Source organism: Fulmarus glacialis, unplaced genomic scaffold (genome assembly GCF_000690835.1).
Source record: "Fulmarus glacialis isolate BGI_N327 unplaced genomic scaffold, ASM69083v1 scaffold2954, whole genome shotgun sequence".
NCBI lineage: Eukaryota > Metazoa > Chordata > Aves > Procellariiformes > Procellariidae > Fulmarus > Fulmarus glacialis.
In genome coordinates this window covers 17,743-38,960 of record NW_009207322.1, presented here as the reverse complement: position 1 = coordinate 38,960, position 21,218 = coordinate 17,743, and the positions used below count along the sequence as shown (strand labels likewise).

The 21,218-nt window shown below is 36.1% G+C and overlaps 1 protein-coding gene across 1 annotated transcript in view; it reads right to left on the bottom strand.

Annotated features, from left to right (window-relative positions):
• Nucleotides 1-21,218, bottom strand: part of VWA8 (von Willebrand factor A domain containing 8) — a gene marked incomplete at its 5' end in the record, with an annotated part of 103,790 nt that overhangs the window by 65,021 nt on the left and 17,551 nt on the right. Inside the window, 5 exons of the mRNA XM_009576042.1 lie at nt 2,221-2,423; nt 3,718-3,856; nt 4,786-4,894; nt 13,144-13,295; nt 20,442-20,647. Of these exons, the coding sequence (XP_009574337.1) occupies nt 2,221-2,423; nt 3,718-3,856; nt 4,786-4,894; nt 13,144-13,295; nt 20,442-20,647 (809 nt within the window). The remainder of the gene's footprint in view (nt 1-2,220; nt 2,424-3,717; nt 3,857-4,785; nt 4,895-13,143; nt 13,296-20,441; nt 20,648-21,218) is intronic.

Sequence of the window (21,218 nt, the reverse complement as noted above, 5' to 3'; positions counted from 1 at the left end):
TGACAATCCCTCTTTTGATTCAGTGGGAACTAGAAATGCAGAGATCCTAACACATGCCCTAATGTAAGGAAGGATAGCAGTGGCTGTGAAGACTACAACAGCAGCATTCGTCTGACCGGTGCTTTGGTGCCTTATTTAAAAACCAACCCCAAATAAATTACTAATGTAGCCCATGGATACAAACAGGGAATACACAAGAGAATTCTTTTTCATCATTTTTTCTGTGCAAGATGCTTACTTAAGTTCCTCAAGAAGTCTGAAATTACTTTTGCGTGGTGTCCTAAGTATACAATGACTTTTTGCAACCAAGTTTGTAGTTTAACGAAACATATTTTCACACTCAATGAGTAAGGTCTATCTTAATGTTAACACTATGTAAAAAGTCCTAAGATAATGCAAAGCATTCAGAATATTGTAATTCTGTATTATTTTCCAGCAGTGTAAAACAGGCTTGTTTTCAGACAGGATTTGTTCACCTGTAGCACTTGCTAAGAAAGGCAAGACTGCAACTGGCAATAGTTAAGCTTTGCCAGAGAAAAACATGAGATTACAGCTCAATTGAAGTCATCTGGAAAGGGGCTCAGCTAACATAGTCCCTCCACAGAACAAACTATTTCAGAGTTTAATTCATACTGTCACTGAAAAATATATTCCACAAGAAAAGGCAAAACCAGTCACAGAGTTAACTACCTAAAGCTTCACAGATGAACCTTTGATAAAAACTTCATTGCTGACACCAAATGATACTGTGATTTGGTTAAAAACAATTATTTTCACGGTAGGAATTTCAGAGACTTAGAAAGCAAAGAATATTGCTGGGCTTTACATTAAAAAGCGTGAGACATTCTAAACATTCTTAGACATGAGAGAGACTGCCATCTGTTTTACAGTTTCCTGCGTTGACTTTGCCAAAAAAGGCCAAGGATTGTTTAGAACCGAACAAACGTGTTATGTGCATCTCAAAATAGCCCAAATGGTACTTCTATAGCTGTTCAAGACAACCGCACAGGCAACCACCACGAATAGGTAACTTAAGAATCATATTTTTTCCAGTTGGCATTGGAAAGTGTCCAAGGCAAAGCTAAAGAAGGCACAGGCAGTTCTACTAAAGGTGGAAGAATTATGTTTCTCATAAGGCATCGAGCTTAACTGTAGTGTTTGAGACCAGAAAGTGGCATCAACACTTGACAAACATTCCTGGAATAACAGTATCGCAGAGACACTAGTTATGAAATGACTGAAATACTTAATACTCCAACTCAATGTAGGAACAGTCCTACTAGATTGGAGTCTCTCACCTACTGAAAAATGGGCAGAACAACAACAAAAGGAAAAGGAAAAACCAACCAACAATAATGACCAGATTAAATGCCCATGTCAAACCATTATGACTGGTAGGTAACATAATAAACTATTATTAATATTAAAAAAAGAACAGCAGCAGCACTGTATCAACTGCTGTCTCTTCCCACTCCTGGGCAAAGAAGTTTTGAACTGGAAATGTTCCAATCAGTTCACTGATAGTAATGGAAAGAGGAAAATATGTGGAAAGTATGCAATATTTGACTTTAAAAAAAGGATTCGAGTCAAACCAACACTGAAGTCATCAGTGGTTCTAAATTTGCATTGCTGATACACTAGATGTCGAGGCTTAAATAGTCTTCTTTTTAGCCTTGCTGCTTCAGATGTTACAGAACGAGAAATATCAGGATTCACGGAACAAATCAAAAATAGTGGCACAAAGCAAATACAAACAACATTTTACTTTGTGACTCAGAAAATGTTGCTTTCATGTACTATTTGAAAAGTAAAAAGGGGACAAGATCGGAGCAGAACTTAAGTTCACAGCATAAAACAGCTTACTTTGCAAACATATGCTGCTTGACCGAGACTCTTGAACTCATCTCACTATCTCCCTTTCTCCCATGAAGGCCAATCTCCCTCTATCAGTAAGAGAAGTAAGATAAGCAGGTAGAACTCAGCTTCAAGAATGCAAAAGAATATTGTCCAGCTAAAAAGTGCAAGAGGAAAATCTCCACACAAAAACTAAAGCTGAAGGCAACTCCCAAGCTTCAGGTATAGTGAAAAAGAGAACATTCAGAAGGGGGTGGGCTTGTCCAGGCTATTTCAATCTATAGAGGTAGACTCCTCAATGATCCTACTCTTATGACACTACTTTGCTTATCACTAAACATTTAGCTGTATTTTAATTTTTTTTACCTCCTCTTCATGTAGAACCACTTGACCTTTGAGTGGATTTCCCAGCAGTGCCACAGTCACAAAAGGTTGCCAGACATTTCCAACTGTTCTTGGGAAGAGGTCATAAAGATCCACAAAGTATCCACTCTTACTAGAAACGTTCATGAAGTACAAGGAAACAGGATTGCACGTAGTAACGTAAAGAACATTTTCGGCTTCCTCTTCTGAAATAAGAAAATAAAATCAATGAAAGGCTACTGACATCATGCATTGCTCTTCTGGAAATATATATGTCATAAACTCGGCAGATGATATAGCAAATGTGCAGCAAAATTACCACTGTTGACACAGGAAGATAAAGAGAGAAATGGTCTCCTGATACTAACTAAACGTTAACAGGCAGAATCTTGCCACAACACTATTAAACAAGTAGTCCGAGACACATTTGTGTAGATATGACTGCAGTGCCTGCCAGCTGCTACTATACACAAAATCTGTCCAGATGTTTTTGTTTGTTTATAAACTTGGTTCTCCCTCCTCCTCTATCTCATCCTCCCTTTCAATTAATATATTTAATAATTAAACATGGGATGAATGCAAACTTCGTATGGAACTTTTCACATATAGCACCTTCCTGACTGATTTCAGACAATTCTTAAAATCAATCCAAAGCCATGTAATTTCTGTTTTGCTGTCATAAAAGTTTGTTAATGTATTTGAAACTATGGCTACAAGCAGAAAAGGCAACATTCCAGTACTAATCATTAGTGATCTGTTTATAATACACAATAAAGTTTAGACAATGATGAACACTAAGTACATTTATAAATATTCCCAATGATGCAATTCACTTTGAGACACAAGTAGTATAGGTAACTAAGGCAGGCTTGATCGAGTGAGAAAGGATTATAATCAGTGTAAGCACAGGAAAAAAAAGCACAGCACTCTGCAAGTTACAAGATTTGTATTAAAACTGAATTGACCTAGAAAGAGAGGAAAAGTCAAAGAATTGTTTTTCTGAAGCAATACAGTGTTGAACATAAAAACTAGACAGGCTTGCAATTTTGTGGCTGTGTTCTACTTTGATTACATATCTTTCTCTTAGTTTGAGAAGGATGCATATCCTTACAAAGACCACAATGTCTCAGTGAAATTATGCTCCCATTTCAGTGGCCGATTATTTTTTTATTTCATCTACTGTTAAAAAAAAAGTACAAAAAGAAAAATTATTATTCCTATACTCTATTCCTGTACTCATGTCCTCCATTCCCATATTCCAATTCTTAATATTATTCCTATAGTCCATTGCAAACACAGCCAGAAATACACACTATTGTAAATGCACTGAAGTGGTGTTATTACACTTAGAATCCCTCATATTGCCCATTTATATTCTGCCACTGGCTATCGGTGAGCACTTAGGAAGTCAACAGCCTAATTCTTCCTCATCTCTAGGATATTTCACATATTTATAATATTGGGGATCATTACAAAAGTTACTAGCTTTTCTTACCGCACCTTTTGTTACCGTGACATCGCAAACTAAGTTAACTTCACCCAAAGGCAGTGTCCAAAAAGCGAGTTCTTCTGTAAAACTGAGGGACCTGGCTTCATGTCGTTCCAGTGGAAATCCTTGGATATTTAAGTACACAGGTCCCTAAAACAAATGATAACAATGAGGGCTTGCTAAAGTATTTCACTCACCATTCTTTATGGAAATCTAGAAGTCTTCTTCAAGACTGTTAATACTATTACCAATTGAAACAGACCAATTACTAAATAATAAAAGGGAAAAGGAAACGCTTTTCTGCAAGCTCTCTGAATGTCCATACTGCCATTTTCTTTACAGTATAGAGACCATCATGCCTTTCCTCTTTAGTCTTTTATTGGTTTGAAGCTATTACTGCTCAGTGGCATGAAGGAGGTATTATGTACTGATAAAACACAGTACATACAAGGAAAAAATCAGAAAATTTTTGTTTCAAAGAAGTTCAATGGCAATTTCTTATTATACAAAGTTTAAATCTCACCCCTACATCACATTAGCAGTTCAGGTTTTTCCTTATTCACTGGAGTTAATAATTACTGAAGTTAATCCAAGAACTCAAAGCTGAAAAGGACTTAGAAGCTTTGGCTGCAGGTCAAATTGTACCAAAGGTTCAGATTCAAACTTGGCAGTGCCAAAGACCCATAAGAATTCAGCTGCACGCAAAATAGAAACACAAAACAGCTTTTTTTTCAATCTCTGATCTTATCCAAAAATTGAGATCTGGGGCCTGAAACCGGCCACCTCCAAGCATCCAAAACAGCTACAAAGTTCCTTCAAATATGGTATTTTCAATATCATTATAAAAACCTCTTTTCAAGACCAAACTTACTGATTCTAAAGCACATCTCACATTGTGAGGGCCAGGTATACAAAAACATTTATTTTTCTAGTCAGTATAAACAAAACAGGAACGAGTAACAAGGACCATGCTTTGTATATACTCTTTCTCCTGAAGAAATTAAGCACATTTTAGATTCTTCACATCCCAATACATAAAAACTGTATTATATGAATTAAAAAACCATAAAAAGACAAACCTTTACATCTATTTTTTGAGTTTCTGTTGGACACAGCAGTTTCTGTTGTGCATTCCCTGGCTGATCGACTTTCCAATAGCCCATAAATTTATGATCTGGTAATGGCAGTCTGTCAAACAATGTAGGAACAAATGAAATTTTACATTCATTAACCAGCAACTGATATGGAATAAATCCCTTAAACAACTGCATTTTTCCAACGAGACATATCTGAAGATTCTCTTGTAGAAAATGCTTCCTGGCTAAAATATTTCATTTCTTTTACGTTTTAAATCACAAAAATTTTAGCCTTCTGGAATACTAATACAGTCACAACCTAAACAGCATCGTAAAAGAAGCAGCAATTCACATAATATGGCCTCAAAAGGAAAACTTTTCCGGTCTGAATTATTTGAGATATGTAATAAAATATATCCAAACAGTCTCTTGCTTTACTTTATTCAGATCAGGCAGGGTGTGATAGTACCACTTACAGGAACTCCTGTCAGTGGCACACTCATCTAAAAAACCAGCAGAATAAGCACAGTAAACACTGTGGCAAGTTAACCATGTAGTAAAAATTCAATGAATTATTTCCATATATTTTGCCACTGATATGAACAAAGGCAAAGGAATACAGATGTGAGAATACCCCATCGCCTTCTGGCCAGTACAGTCTACAGAAAGGACACAGACATCTTCAAAAGCCTCAGTTGCTTGCCTTCATCTAATTTCTTCATTTCTGTACCTTTTATTTAGGGAAGAAATATATGGGCCACAGCAAAACTCATTTATATAGGAAAAGAAAATGCTGGTGTATGACAAAGTAGCTTGACAGCAAAATAGGGACAACACAATTTTTCTTTCTTTCCTCTGAAGTGATTTGCAACCACTGAAAGTAGTTTAACTTCATTAATTGGCATGAATATCTTCAAGCTAATGAACTCATCACTTTTGGTTTCTTTTATTTGGGATCAGTTGCTCCTAAAAAGACCTCCTATCAAAACTGCATTCTGTGTTACATGCCATTGCACATTATTGTACAGCCACAGAACTTGGCAAGAGAACAGAAGACATTCCTTCTCTCAGTTTCTATAAGTATCTCCAAAGTCTATTTTAAGGAAGTTCTCTTAGACTGTTTGTTAAAAGTCTGTGCGTGGTCTCTTCTGTCATGTCTGATGATGCTCATTCCTACTGTTACAATTATTTCCCCTCCCCTCCCCAACCGACCTGGCCCCTCTAGCTATTAGAGGTTTGTTTCATTTCTGCTTGATATTCTTTTCAGAATAAGAAGGGATCCCAAATCAAAAAACCTCAGTTGGACTATATATGAATCTTGGGGAATTTTAATTTTACTTTTTTTCCACAGAGAACTTAAAGGAAAATTTAGGGAATGGACACTAATATCCTCTAATCTTTGTAAGTCATGCAGGGAAGCCACATTAACATTTCTTACTGGTATACTGACACCAAATCTCAAGCAACCTGGAGAAGCCAGTACTCACAGGCGGACAGTCACTCAGCCTCTACCCCCATTCTGCGTTTGGACCATCTGCCAAGGCAGTGAGATAGCCAAAGACACTTTCTGCAAACAGAAAATTGTTTGGATGCTATAGATCGTTGGTGCTCATAGATAAATATCCAGCTGCCAGCAATATGCCATTGGGGCACGTAATGAGGAAAGTGCATCTCATTAATTCCCTCTCTTAGTCAAAGAACCAGTAGAGTCTTCATTGCCTGTTTGTTGCCTAGTTGAGATACCAATGTTTGAAGAGTGATGTATTTTGCATTCTTCCTCACTTCAGTTTGCATTTTTCCATTCTTTACACCTAGCTAGTCTAGCCAGATTTTTCCCAAATTAAGAAGAGAAATTAAGCCAGACTCAAAAAAAAAAGCAAGTACAATATATTGTAGACTACAACATTCAACACCATTAGGAAAAAACATTCAGGATGCACTATTTCAAAATATACAAAATTCTTAGATAAATTTATTCATGCAGTCAGAAAACGGGCAAACATTCAAGTCACTAGACTAAATGTCAGTTTATCCATGAACTGGAATTTTACTTCAGGCTTCCATTTGGGTTTCAAAATGATTTGTTGGCAAAACGTTGGTTATGTCTTGAGCCAAAACTGTCTTGTGTGCAAAAAGAAACTGGAGATTTTTTTTTTTGCTATGGTGACTCCGAGTAGCATAATCTCTGATACGCCTATAATCAGCAATAATTGTTTCCCGTTAGCTCAATGGAACATCAACTTCCACAAGGATTTGGACTTCGGTTTTAATTCCTTACACATTACACCCATGGACAACATCCTAGAAATCAACGGGTTCACTACAAATCATGAATACTTATTAAATTTTAAAACAAAACATATGTTAATAACCAGCTCTAACCAAATACCCTGCTTTATATAGCAACAGAATTACAGATTGCATTCCCAAAGAAACAAAACATTTCCACTCTGTTTCAGCTTTCTGGAGATTTGCTTTGCTAATAGTTCCTCTCTTCCCTCAGGAAAACTGATTTCTCCTTTCTCCTAGATTCTTGAGGTTTTGTTCTCTTTCCTGTTTCTGAATGACTTAGTTTCTCTTGGGCAGCAGACCAAGTCATCATGAACAGCAAAGACGAGGGAAAGGTAGATCAGAATTTAGGAATAAACCAGAAAGAAAACAGAAAGCAGAATTCATAATACAAAGTTCTTTGTCAAGAGTAATAGGGATCTTATTCTTCCAGGGCCTGACAATTCTTTTTTACTCCATCTCACTGCTCGCTTTTATAAATATGGTCTAAGAAAGACTAAGAGTATTGAAGAAGCTGGTGGCATTAAAGGTCTTATAACCAGTCTGCCTCCTGAGCGATTTTCAGGAGCAAGTGAGGATGCAGAAGGACTGGAACAACATGCCCACACTGAAAACATGTATACATCTTAACAGTTTTCCTCTAATGAATATATATGATAGGCAGTGAAGGAGGGAGATTTTCTTTTCCCAGGACTTAGAAGTAACAAGCAAGTTTCGAAAATAACTTGAAGTGACATACTAGTAAAAAGCTTCACAAGGCGCTCCTGCCACACTGCTGTATTTCAAATTAATTAACCAAATACCGTTTACATAAAAGGCAGACAGAATACTATGGTAATGCCACCACCAGCAAAAATCTGCGAAGCAAAGAGATCTGATAGGTGTAAAAAGTGCAGTGGCAGGGTAAGAACAACACTGAAACTCCACTGCTCTCTCCAGCTAGAGTGTACAGAGTGATCCATGATTTTTGCTTTCCTCAAAAGCTGGAAAGGGTTTCTAGAACAGAAAAACTACACGGCAGACTGCAACAATCTTTTAAGAAAGCCAAGACTTAAAAGGCAGTTCTGAGGAATTATTCCTGATCAGTTCTTTGATTATGGATCTGTCAAAGCCTGTTGCTTAAGGAAAATTTAGAAATATTTTTTTATGTTTATTTACTCTTAATTTTACATCGTGGTTTTCTACAAATTACTGCTGTCCATGAAATGGTTATATAAGCAGGTACTTTGTTTAGAAAAGGTGACTTCACAGGACCTACAGTTGATGGGACAATTCTATAAAAAACTACTATTTAGCCTGATTTTATTCATGCACAGCAGTCTAAGGGGAGACAATCTGTGAAAAGATAATTCTCTAGTAGCTTCTGCTGCTGGAGAACTTTTCAAAGTGACACCTACAGAACACAATTTCTTTTCATTTGTATCTTTTTGATTTTAGAAAATAAATTCATTTTAGGTTAATTAAAAAAAAAAAACACCACCAAACAATGGTCAAAAAGTCAATAGAACCTGCTTCATAAAGTTATTCATTTACCTTTCTGAGAACATACTGGAAAATGGCTACAAATCTTTAAGACTAAAGTTCCACTGAATGCAAATTCTCTACAGCCAGCTACCGTACTAGTACAGCTGCAGACATGAACTATGACAGGCAACAAATAATACAGGAACAATACATGCTTAATACATGCTCTTGTAAACCAGCTCAGCACTGACACAAAATGTATTACTCAAGGACTTCAGTAACAGCCTGTGCTCTATCTAGCTGAAGAGACTTCTATCCCACGTAACTTTTGTGGGCTTAAGTAAGATATAGTTTGAAACCAGGAAAATTCCGTACCAACCAGATCTCTGTACTTTATTTAAACACCTTTTGATTAAAAGTATAACCAGTAGACATACAGAACAGTCTTATGCTAGGCCTCCTGTTCCCTGACAGTCAAGTGTAGATCCCCCCCTCTGCTTCCCTCGCAATGCACAGGATGGACAAGAGACACATATGGTATAAGACAGGTCCAGCAATTAACTACAGATTACCTGGGGAGGGAAAAAAAGTCTCAAGAGAAAATTAAAGCTGTTAAAATTTACATATTTACATTACATATCAAAAAGTCTGTTTATATAAAATGAATATTCAAGTTATAGCAAGCACCTAGAAGTGGATAGTGATAGGAGGAAAAATATGGAATGGCAATTTCATCAAGGATAAATGCCAGAATTAGAGCTGAATGCTGTTTTACCTTGGAATTGCAAATGGTCTGAACTGTGCAACAAAATGGCACATTAAACGAGTTCAGACAAACGTGACATAACAGATGTCAACGGGAAAAACAAAGTGTAATTGTACATAAAGAAAGATAATTAGTTAGTACAGTGAGTAATCCATTTTATCCAGTATGTCTTGGCAAAACATCATAGACAAGCCATCTGCTTCACACACAATACTGATAAAATTTATAAACTATTGAACAGGTGATACCAGGAGATACAGACAATATCATGATGTTATAAGCTGACAATACTGAACATGTCAGTGCCTTGAAGAATGGCCATCCTATTTGGGAAAAAAAACCTGAAGAAAACAAAAAGCCCAAGTAAAACATTACTTTACAGGTCTAATATATGATACCAACTTTGGAAATAAACGAATTAGCATCTACAAATTAATTTCTCTCTTGTGAAAATAACTACTGCAAGAATTCTTTTCTAAATGGTCATTAGACATCACCTAATCTTTCCTTCCAAGATTAGGTATATTAATTCCAGAGCCTAAATTAAAACGCTCCTAAGGTTCACTGGTATTGTCTGTTAAATTTCCCCTGTAATTTCAGCTGGATACAACCCTCGAAGTTCCTTCTATTGAGACCCTTTATTGTAGTGTGTTGCTTGCGTCTCTCATGTTTTTGTTCCTATATTTACAGCAGTTATGTTTCAGCAGCAATTTAAATAATCCTGATTTTTTCAAGTTTTAAATTAAGTAATAGGTGACAGACAGACTTCTCCAAAAGTTATTAAAATAAAATACAGATTCACAAATTGTTTGATCCAAGACATGCCAGGGAGTACCTGTATGAAGGAGTCAGCATTTCAGCATAATGATTTTCCTGTCCTAGAATCTCCTGGAAATGCTTCTGTATCGCAAAACTTCTTAATTGCACAGGATTTGTATTCTTATCAATAGCAATGATTTTGCTGCAGGAATGACTAACATCCTCAGGCAGAAAAGGTTTGAACTATTATCCTAGTTTTCACGTTACTTAATAGAATCACTGAGCAATTTATTATGCTAGCTAGTAAGTCTTGAAAGTCTTGCAAACTAAGACTGGAACACAGAAGTGAACCTCTGTGGGGGGGGTGCTGTTGTCACTAGGACACTGTAGAAATCACACCTAGTAAACCTTCAGATTGCCAACTTGTGAGAGACTATGCTCTAGTTGAAGATGTCCGTCCTCACTGCAGGGGGGTTTGACAAGATGACCTTTAAAGGTCCCTTCCAAATCAAGAACAGTTATTCTATGATTCCATAAGCAGGTAGGAAAACAAGCTTAAAATTGAAAGTGATCTTGACAAATTAGAGAACTAATCTGAAAAAATACAATACAGCAAGAAAAGTGCAAGCATGAAGAAAGTTGATTACATAAAGTGAAGATGGGGTTAAGTGCTATGCAGGGTTCTGCAGAAAGGATCTGGAGGTTCATGTTTAGAAAACTAGACATGAGTTAAACATTGCAAGAAATGCAAACATACTGGGGTTTTTAAAAGGGACTGCTGCATGAAATACGTCTCTCTTCTATACTCTCATTCTACTCTACTCGGCTCTAGCAGAAACTAACCTGCCTAGTTTCACGCACAATGCTTAAAGACAGACATGAATAAAGTGGAGAGGGGGGGCATAAAAGAAAAATAAAAACAACCAGAGGCCTTAAAAAGGGGGAAGATTGAGTGAACTGGATGCGTTTAGTCTAGAAATGACTTTCTAATGGCAAGGATATTTAGGAACAAGACTGACTTGCTTTGGGAGGTTACAGAACTCCATCTCTGAAGGTTTTCAGGCATGAAACATGACAAAGATAAGAAGGTATTAGATTAATTTGCATCTTTTCTGAAGGAAGTGGGATGGACTGGATTAGCACCATTATGCTACTCTCAAATTCCCGGAAAACAATATAGAGGAGGTCAGTACTCTAGTTCTAAACATATAGCAGCTTTGGGAAGAACCGTTTCTGCAGTGGTCCAAACACCATACCCAATTACCTCAATGTGTCCATCATGTGAGCTTGCAATATGGGCTGGAACAGATTTGGAGAGATTATCTAGATGTTCTTTTACCCCAAGGCAGAATCAACTATGCCTAAACCATTCCTGAAAGATGTGTCTGTAATTCAAGGTGATACACCTGTGACTTACAAGCTCCATAGGGTTAAATCTCATGACCAACAGCAAGGCTTTCTTGGAATGGAGCAGCAGGATAATCTGAAATGCCAGCTGTGGTGGATGCAAGTGAGACACTGACTGCTGGATCATCAGAGCCAGGCGGTCAGCCTAGTCCCAACCTTGCATGGTGAGATCTAAGAAAAAGTTGCTTTTATCAACTGTGTGTGAACTGCTCCTGTAGTTTCTCCTCTTCTTGGCCTTCAGTGCATAGAGTATGAGCCCACAGCTGTCAGTCAAGTGAAGTTTATGATGAGCGTCTTGTGGGGGTCTTGTAAGTCTGTCATCCTTGGTGTAACCTGTCCTATAAAACCTCAGTGATGGATTCAAAACGATCAGGTGATTATCCTCAATTCAAAATGATCAGATCTTTCTTCTATCTTCTCACTTCTAGATTGAACAGTTTCCATTTACAGCAGTCTTTCTCTTATGTTTCCTAAACCTCTGATCTTCTCATTACCAAAGAGTCATCTCCAATCCACCCATGTAAATCCACATCTAATACTTCTAAAAATTATATAAAGTGCAAATTTCTCAAAAACTATGACAAGCGTCATAATTCTTTAAAACAGAAATTACCAAGTGACTTTTAGCAAAGAAACTACAAGAGTTTCAAACGTGTACTGTCAATTTGACAGGCACTGTAGTTGCTCAAGCATTGGCTCCCCTGGCATGTAATTCTTCTGTCATCAAAATGAAAAGGTACACCACAGTCATTACACTGCCAATCTTCTTTTAATAGTTATATGTAGGATGTTAGATATGATAACAGTAGCGCTCCAGCAGGAAAAACCTACACATGGACACCTAATATCAAGACATCATGTCATAAGAATCAGTCCCTCCTTAGCAAATATAAAATACTATGTCCCATGGAAAACTCAATTTTCCGTATATCCATAAAGCTTTCTTCATGAAAGGGAAATATTTGTTTCTCCACAAATAAATTATGTATTAGAGTTCAAGCCAGAGTAAGTTTTCTAATTGCTTTTCAATATGATCTACTTAAGCCTGTTATCTATGAATTGTAGAAGAACGAGTTAAATCTCTTTCACAGTTTAGTTTAGTCTTTAAAAAAAAAAAAAAAAAGTATTTTGATTCTAACCTCTGAAAAAGTATATGGTGTAATATGTCAACTGTTAAAATAATTAAGGAATAATAGTGTATACAGACGCACACAAAAATGGTTCTTCAAGCTTACATGCATTGCCCTATTCTGCAGAAGTATTTTTGTAGAGCCTTTTGTGAGTATCAAAGACAAAATCCCACTACCACTGACAATAACTTTTTCTTTTTTGCTACCAATTTAGGTGACAAATAACAGGACAGAAATGTGTTGCAATTCAATTAAAAACACAGGAGAAGAAACAAGTATTTCCCTTTATTAATATATATCTGTTTGCCATACAAACTATCAATACGTACATGGACATTAAAGATTAAATATTAGTAATAAGCAAATACTCTATCATAAAGTAATTTGTATTGTAACTTATTTAGAGGAAAATAAATTTGAACCAGAGGAGGATTGACTTCAAGTATTCCAGGTTGTTTTTAAATCAGTTAGCAGCAAGATAACACACTATTAAAAAGTGAGTATGAGAGACCTGTCGTCTTAATATATATCTTATGTTATTCTTACTCCTTGGCCAGTTGTACATTGGTTGGTTTTGCTCCAATAGGTATCCCATATTTGTGCAAAGTGTTGATTAAAATTTCACGCATTTCGTTGTTGTAGGAGTCAAAGTCAAATACATTTCGAACAACATTTGCCAGTCCTTCTGTTGGAAATTTCTGTGAAGAAACAAAGATCCCCAAATTTCTTTTACTGAATATCCGTTAAGTTACAGCATATAATTAAATACTTTTAAAATGATTAGTTATAACAGTAACTTTGCTCAACTTAGACAAGTGCTCAAGTAATCTTTTTTTTAGTTTCCAGAATAAAGGTGGTACATTGCTTCAAGTCAGAATGAAGTGACTGACACTAAACCCGAATTAAACAAACAAGCAGGAGACATTATTTAAATACTCAACATCATTCATGTTTTAAAAAATTATTTTCATTATGCACATAACAAGATGGTGTAATCATTGGAACATACACTAATGTATTTTTTAAATTTGGAACTGCTTTCTGCTAACCGTGAAGATCTGACACAAATACATATATTCTTGTATTCAACTATATAATTCATTTAAGAATTCTGATCCTTAATGTTGGATATAGAAAAGCAAAAGATACACTGCTTACTTACGAAAATGACTTTAGGTCATGATGGATTTTAGTAGAAACAGAAATTCACTTAAGATACACAAACATTTGTTTTCTTAGTGAAAATTACTACCTGAAACATAGGTAGTGTTTCTAGTTTTTTCATAGTTTCTTTATGTGTACATAAAGAAAAAACAGTTTATCAAACTTTCATTAGTTATTTCCAACAAAGGAAACTTTTCCTATTGAACTGGACTGATGATTTAAGGCCAGTGTGCTCGTCCAGGTTTCAGACCCTCACATCTTCCCACACCTTTTAATTATTGCTTTTTTGTAAGAAGAAAACACATTTTTCTGCCTCTCATTTCCTACTAAGACCTAGAAGCCAGCAAGACTTAAAAGCCTTGACTGAGCAGTCAATTAAACTCATGTAATAGGAATAAGCTGAAATGAAGAAGATTTTTTTTGGTACCTGCAGAAGACACCATAGGTGTCAAAAGCTGGCTTAGCCTTTCTGCAAACTGGTTCCAAGTGCTTATCAGTAAATCCTTTTGATTTGCCCTGAAACTCCAATAGCAAACATGTACCTGTCCCCATTTAAATTAAGGCAGATTCCAGTAAACATGGACCTTAATGTATGCAGCCATAATTTCAGGCTCCAATAAGCTTATTTTTTAAAGGTACATTTAGGTAATTTAAACAGAATATGTATTGTGCAAAATTTAGATTTTATTTGCCATTGATAAAAACAGCTGTTTCAGTTGTACATGTTAACACATGTTCTAAGTCACTGAGCCTTTTCATAGATACTCTTTAATAAAACATCTGAAAAAAATCATCTTACTCTTGTAAGATGTAAATGGAGTAAATAAAAAGAATAATTAAAAAAAATCACCGAATTACTATATGTACTAGAATTTTACAACCACTGCTTTATTTTACCTTTTTTGGCAAGAGACGAGAATGAGAATCTTTTTATTTTAAATTTCTCACTTTTTCTTCATAGACCTTTCATTCAAATATTAGATCTTTGAGACCAGGATATGGATGCCCCTATCTCAGAATGACACATTGACAGTGATGAAGATAAACATGTGAAGAAGTATTTTAGGGAGCTGAAGTCTTATGTTTTTTCCCCATTAGTGAGCAAGGCTGGTGCAAACCCAGCCTTAACTTGAAACCCAGACTTAACAGAAGTGTCAGAGAAATGTATAAAAGCATTAAAAATAAAAAGATATCTGAGTCCTGAAATAAAAACTAAACCAGAAGAAAACATAAAATTTTCATAAATGTTTTGTCCTGTACTCTTAATGAAACATCAGCCTTAGTCAGGAGTTTAATATTTTCCCAACTTAATAAATATCTAATCTCTGAAATAAAATATCCGTGACACAAGTAATAATAAAATTAGCTAGTTACTGTGGTAGAATGGAATACCACTGCTAGAAATAAGCTTGCACAAACCTTTTTTTAATCTGTGGTCTACATTCCACAGAATATTTCAGTACTAATGTTGGTATAAATGCACACTAAGCTACATCCTGCTTTTTAAACCTGTCCATGAGGAACCTATTAGAAGTTCTGCATTATTACACATTAGCAAAATACAAGTTATTATGGGATAATATAAAGTTGCCTGTGCCACCCTGGTTACAATGTCCATTCCTTACCAAATGAAACAGGTTACTAAAAATAAAATTTCTCCCAACAGCTATTCCAGCTAAAGATTGTATAAACATTTCACATGTAACATAAATGCAAAAAGTTTGTGACAATGTTCAGTAGTGAAAGTACTAACTTCCATAATGTGAATTGCACTTTGGAGTCAAAGTAAACATCATATCGCAAAAAAAAACCCCGAAACCCACAGACTTCTAAAAATGTACATCACAGTTAAGTTTAAAAACATGTAAAGCTACTTAGTACTCAGTGTGCATGACCCTATCTCAGTCTGTTTTCAATCGTCTTCTTGTTGACAACAAGAACAAAACATGTCCAGAATTGTGCATAATCTATATAAGCAAAACCTTTCCTTAAGTAATTATTTTAGAACATTTATGATGATGAATACTGCATTTTCTGTGTTCTTCCCTCCTCACTGCGAAGCACAACCAACAAACTGGCACCAAGCTATCTTGTTCACTCATGACATACTCTTTTACCTGCCCTGCACTAGATACTGCAGAAACTTTGGTCAAGTGCTTCAAATATTATCTGGTTTTCACTAGTAGTCTCCAAGTATGTCCACGGTTTTCTGAATCATTGCGTAATTATTGCTACTCTTCTCCTTAATGAATTGCCTCAACAGTTCCATGCCTCTTGATCAGTAGGACATCATAAAAGATTTATTTCCACAGGTACAACTGATCGCTGCTGTCAACAAAACCTGTTCTGAACACAAGCCACTTGTCAAAAGGCCCTCTACTTCAGTTATTAAAAAAATCACAACTCTCTGGCTTCAATCAGAACAAATCCAACCACTTTTTAATAACTGCCTAGACAACTGCTTACTGAAGAAAGGCAATGACAGTCCACTTGAAGAAAAAAAAGAAAAAAAAAAGTTGAATGTTTGAGTTCAACATTTGAAAAAAAAGAAATCATTTGGTTTCTATTGATTTTTAAAACCAGATTACTGGAGAAAATATTGATCTCTCATCAGTCAGTCTGGTTCTCATTCATTGATTCTTCTCCTTACAAGTAGCACCTCTGTGCGTACCTTAGAGTATTTTCACAACTTAGATTCTTGGCTATTCCTTAAAATAGTAAGTAACATCGGTTTTGCTTTTAACAATTTTATATTTTTTCTTTATTTGATAGAGTTGTGACAGAACTCAGTTTGGTGAAAAATCCATATTTCTATGGATCTAACTTTCCATGAGTACATGTATTGCTATAGTCTGCTTAAAAGCTATCAGCAAAATAGTAGTTTCCTAGTACAAACAGAGAATCTTAATTAAAATATGCTATACACATTGAGGTCTACTGTACTTCCACCACTACCCTGAAAACAAAGTGACAAATTATCTGGTATCGGGTCTGTAATGAGTCCAGATTTTTGTTTTAGACTTCTACCTTGTGTTCTCACTACCACCACTTCCCTACATATTCTAGTGCCTTCAGATGCCCGCACATTTCCCATCCTGCCAGCACCATCCCAAAGGCCCACCCTGCCCCACGACACTAGCAGATCTCTCTTCCTGCTCATTCCTCCGTGCCCTTGGCTTCCCCCTGTATCCCCGATGCCTTTTCACTGAACGCTGCCAGTTCTCTCTGTGTCTCCTCAGTTTCCTGTCAGCAGGGCAAGAAGCACCACGTCTATGGCTCATCCTGAGCGACATGCATACTAATTGATTAACCAGCGCTCATGTATTTATGGGTATCATCTACTGCCAAGCAAAACACCTGAATTCTCCCCTTGCCTTTTCACTCACAGGGATACTAATTTCAGTCTGTTCCTCTCTGTCATGTAGCCACTGATTTTGATTAAACCAGCAGAAACCTAATTATCTTTGAAAACTGGTAACTGAGATTCACTGCAGTTGGCGAAAAGGATAAAAGGTGGTTATCATGTGAGTAGGGCAGCAAGGAGAGAAAGGGATACAAACTGTGATTTGATAAGCCTTGTTTCCTTTCAAGAACAGGCTGAACAGAGAAAAAGTACTATCTTAGTACAAAAGCTTACTGAACAGGCCTAAAAGCCTGATGATTAGTAGACTTCAGGGCCAGAAAGTACCTAAGACATTTGCTGCTTGAAAATTGTTATACTAGTGCCTACTATTAGAAAGCAATCTCATATACAAACAAGAAAGAAGGCCTATCAGAAAAATCTCAGCTTTCCCAAAGTAAATAGAGTTAGCAGAAAAATTATTTCCATTTTATCTGGACTAACGTGGCTTGCCTGATCAGCATCTACCAGGGACATAGGGTGAACCTGAACTCTTCAAAACAACATACGAAAGGTCTTGTGAAAACTTGTACATTAGATTGCAGAGAAGCAGTCACAGCATACACCGGCAGTTACGGGAAACACATGGTAACCTAATGGAGCAAGAGCAGAGCTTCTCAGCTTGCCCATAAGCCACTACTAGCATCAATACTTCTGAGATTTGACACAATCTGAAAACTGCAGGTGAGGGAGACAAAAAGGCTGTATTCAGGTCACCTGCAATCTAGAGCTGCAAGACCCAAATTCCTTATACAATCCGTGGGAAGAAACAGGTGCAGCAACCAAGTTAGGCAGCCACAGTAGACAACTTTCCCTATGCCTGCAGTTTTAGGTCTTCAAACCAGTTTGGTATCTTGGGCTTCACCAAAAAACCCTTTCCCTAAGAAAAAGTTAGTACAGAGGCAACCTAGCGCTGCATGCACTGACTAAGCTACAACTAAATTGCTATGGGTTCCCTACTTGCATAATTTTTATGGGAAGATGCTCTTGTAACTACACTCCATAGACACAATCCTATACATTAAAGACCACAATTAACCAGAGTGCAGAGACTAGCCTAATAGTATGTTGATGTCACAGTAATCAGAATATTCTCTTAACTAACTAGCCCCTATGCTTAGATGCTCTCTCAGATAACAGCAATCAACAGCAATTTTTTCTCCAAAACAACCAACTCTTTTTTGCAGAAGCAAAAAATTCCAAAATTATGTGAAAGAAATCAACACAATAGTACAAAGAGAGTGGGGCTGTAGAACTGCCGTAAGGGAAATTGTTTAACAACACGACTAACTTCCCTCCTTCCTTCCTAAGGACCAACAATTTTATTGACTCATTTCCCTCCTTCCTCTTTTTTCACTACCTGAAGACCTAGAAGCTTCTTACTTTGGAATAACCATTATGTTTATATTCATTGTTTACATTTGGCTACTCCCAGCCTTTTTATTATTCAGATTGAAAAACAAGTTACAGTAAACAAAATGTTGCATCCTTTCAAAGAGACTGGGATCTTGAAAACAAATGTTACAGAAGAATCAAAGCTGCATGTTGGATATTTATTTGGATATTTACACATGACTTCGAAAGAGGTGAAAACTTAGCAGACAGGAAACTTCCCCGCTGATCTGTGCCCAATGCCCAGGTTAAAGTGACCATACTAATCTGATTAAGTGAAGAAGACAGAAGCAGAGAGTAAGTGCCCTTAAGACAATTAGCAATGCAGCTCTTCCAATCTTCAATTAGATGCTCTTCACACTCAAAGAAAAAAAGAATTAAGTCCGTATGTTTCCGCACCAGTTGGTGACAGAAGACAGCACAAACTTCAGATTACTTGGAGACAGAAGATGAAGGAAGGAAGTTAGGATGGAATGTAGGACCAGCCAGAGTATGAAGACGGGAAGGAGTTCATTTAACAAAAACCCTAAACCACCAGCTTTTCAGCAGCACAGCAACTGTTCTTCAAGTTCATAATTTTTCCCCTTTCATTTCAAATGTAACTCTGTGTTTAAAGACATCAGTGATACAATCAACATGGTACACGTTCCTATTAAGTTTGGTAAGCGAACACCTATCAAATGGTATTGGATCTTAATAAAATACTCTGCTTACATGTTTATTTGCATGGATTCCTCAGCTTTTAGGTCTGAATTTTGTTAACCCTTAGTACAAAGTTATAAAGATATAATTATTTTTTCTTTATGTTAGCACCAATTTACTTTGTCTCAAGACTTCGTTGCACCCTACAGACTGCGGAGTACAAAAATCTGTCCTCCACAGAAATCTAGATGAACTGAAGATTTTTAAAAGTAGTAATTCTAAGCTGCGGGATCTAAATGTCTATGGGTGAATGTGTATATGGGTGAATATATGTGAATATGTTCATGAGCACAAACACAAAACCATCGTGCAACCCTGTTATACTATGCAGTGTTAAACAGGAACAGTAAGCCAAAGAATTCAGGGGAAATTATATTCTAATTGTAATAATTACATTAATATTTCCATTAATATTTTTCGATCTTGGATTCAATAATTCAAGAACTACTCTATAAACTAATAAATTTCCTACTTTATGATTATAAACAGAACAAAATAAAAGCATTGCTATTTCAAAGAGCATTAAGATACTTTATATTTCAAATACTTCAGACAAAAAGTATCCTTCAACTTACAAACACAGAAGTCAGACTCTACTGTAACCTTTAAAAAATAATCATCATTAAGTCAGAATTAATGATTTTGCAGTTAAAATGTGTGTAGGAAGCAATCATAGTTCATAAGTACCTGTTTGCTAAATTGTTATCCACCTAACATTTTCCTTAGAAAAATTCCATCTGTGATGTATTACTGTTACGCAGAAGGGTCATTTTCCCCCAGGAAATTATTAAAACCAAAAATTCTATAGCAGCATAAAGTTGCATAATTCTGGAAGTACTGTATGCTGAAACTGGAATTTTTATAATGTAGGCTAGTACAACCATTGCATACTGTATTCACGGTATGAATGTGATATTTTTTCACATAGTGGAAAAACAGACTCTCAGGTATTTTCTATATCTATAAACAAACATACAGAAAAAATATCTGCCTGTGTACATCTGCGCTCCTTACCCACAGACTATCTGAACATCTGAATATGATGATTCCTTCAAAACGCAAAACATTTCATAAAAAATGAAATAAAAATGCATGAACAATAATTGCATCTTTTTCTAAAACCTTCAAGCATTAAAAAATTAGTAGTGATGAAAACAAGTTTTCAATGAAATCTGATGTACTGTACCTGTAAATGTTTTACAATATTCACAACTTCTCTAGTTGAATAGGGATAGTTAATAATTCCTTGGTCAGCTAAGCTCCTCAGTTCTCCAAAAGCAGCCACCAGTTTCTGAAGAATAGGCTCTGGAACATCAGGACCATACTGTCTAAGCATAGCCAGTTCAGACTGTGGTTTGGGATTATCAACAGCATGGCAACTAAAAATGTCCCCTAAAAGAAAAAAAGCACAGTTAAGTAATTTATAAATGAGATAGCATCACAACAGCCCATTTAAGTTTCATACAGCACCTTAAATGGAAAAGCAATGGCTCAAGGGGATGCTGAGTACCTGCTTGTTAAAACAAAACAAGACAGAAACTACTTTGAAAAATGTGAAGGACAAACTTGCTACAACAAACATCAAGATTCCCGAAAACATGGAGATCTCTCCTGTCATTATAATGAAGGTGTTCACAAGGGAGAAATTAACTTCAAGTATAAACAGCAGTCAAATGAATGCAGAAAAAAAAGAAAAGAAAAAAGGTTTAAAGAAAGAATAACAGGTTGAATGCGACCAGTTTGTGAACACCTTCAAAACACCACAGGATGCAGGGAAATCTTAATGCCCTAATGCAAACCCAATTGAAAGGCCTAGAGGAAATACTGTATGTATCTTTTCTCTCTGCTTGTCTTGAACTATGGTAAGAAATTTGGCAAGATATTCTTCTCATATATTTGCATTATATTGGTCCCAATCATATAATCTATAAAATTGAGTTTATTCGTAAAGAGTCCTTTAACA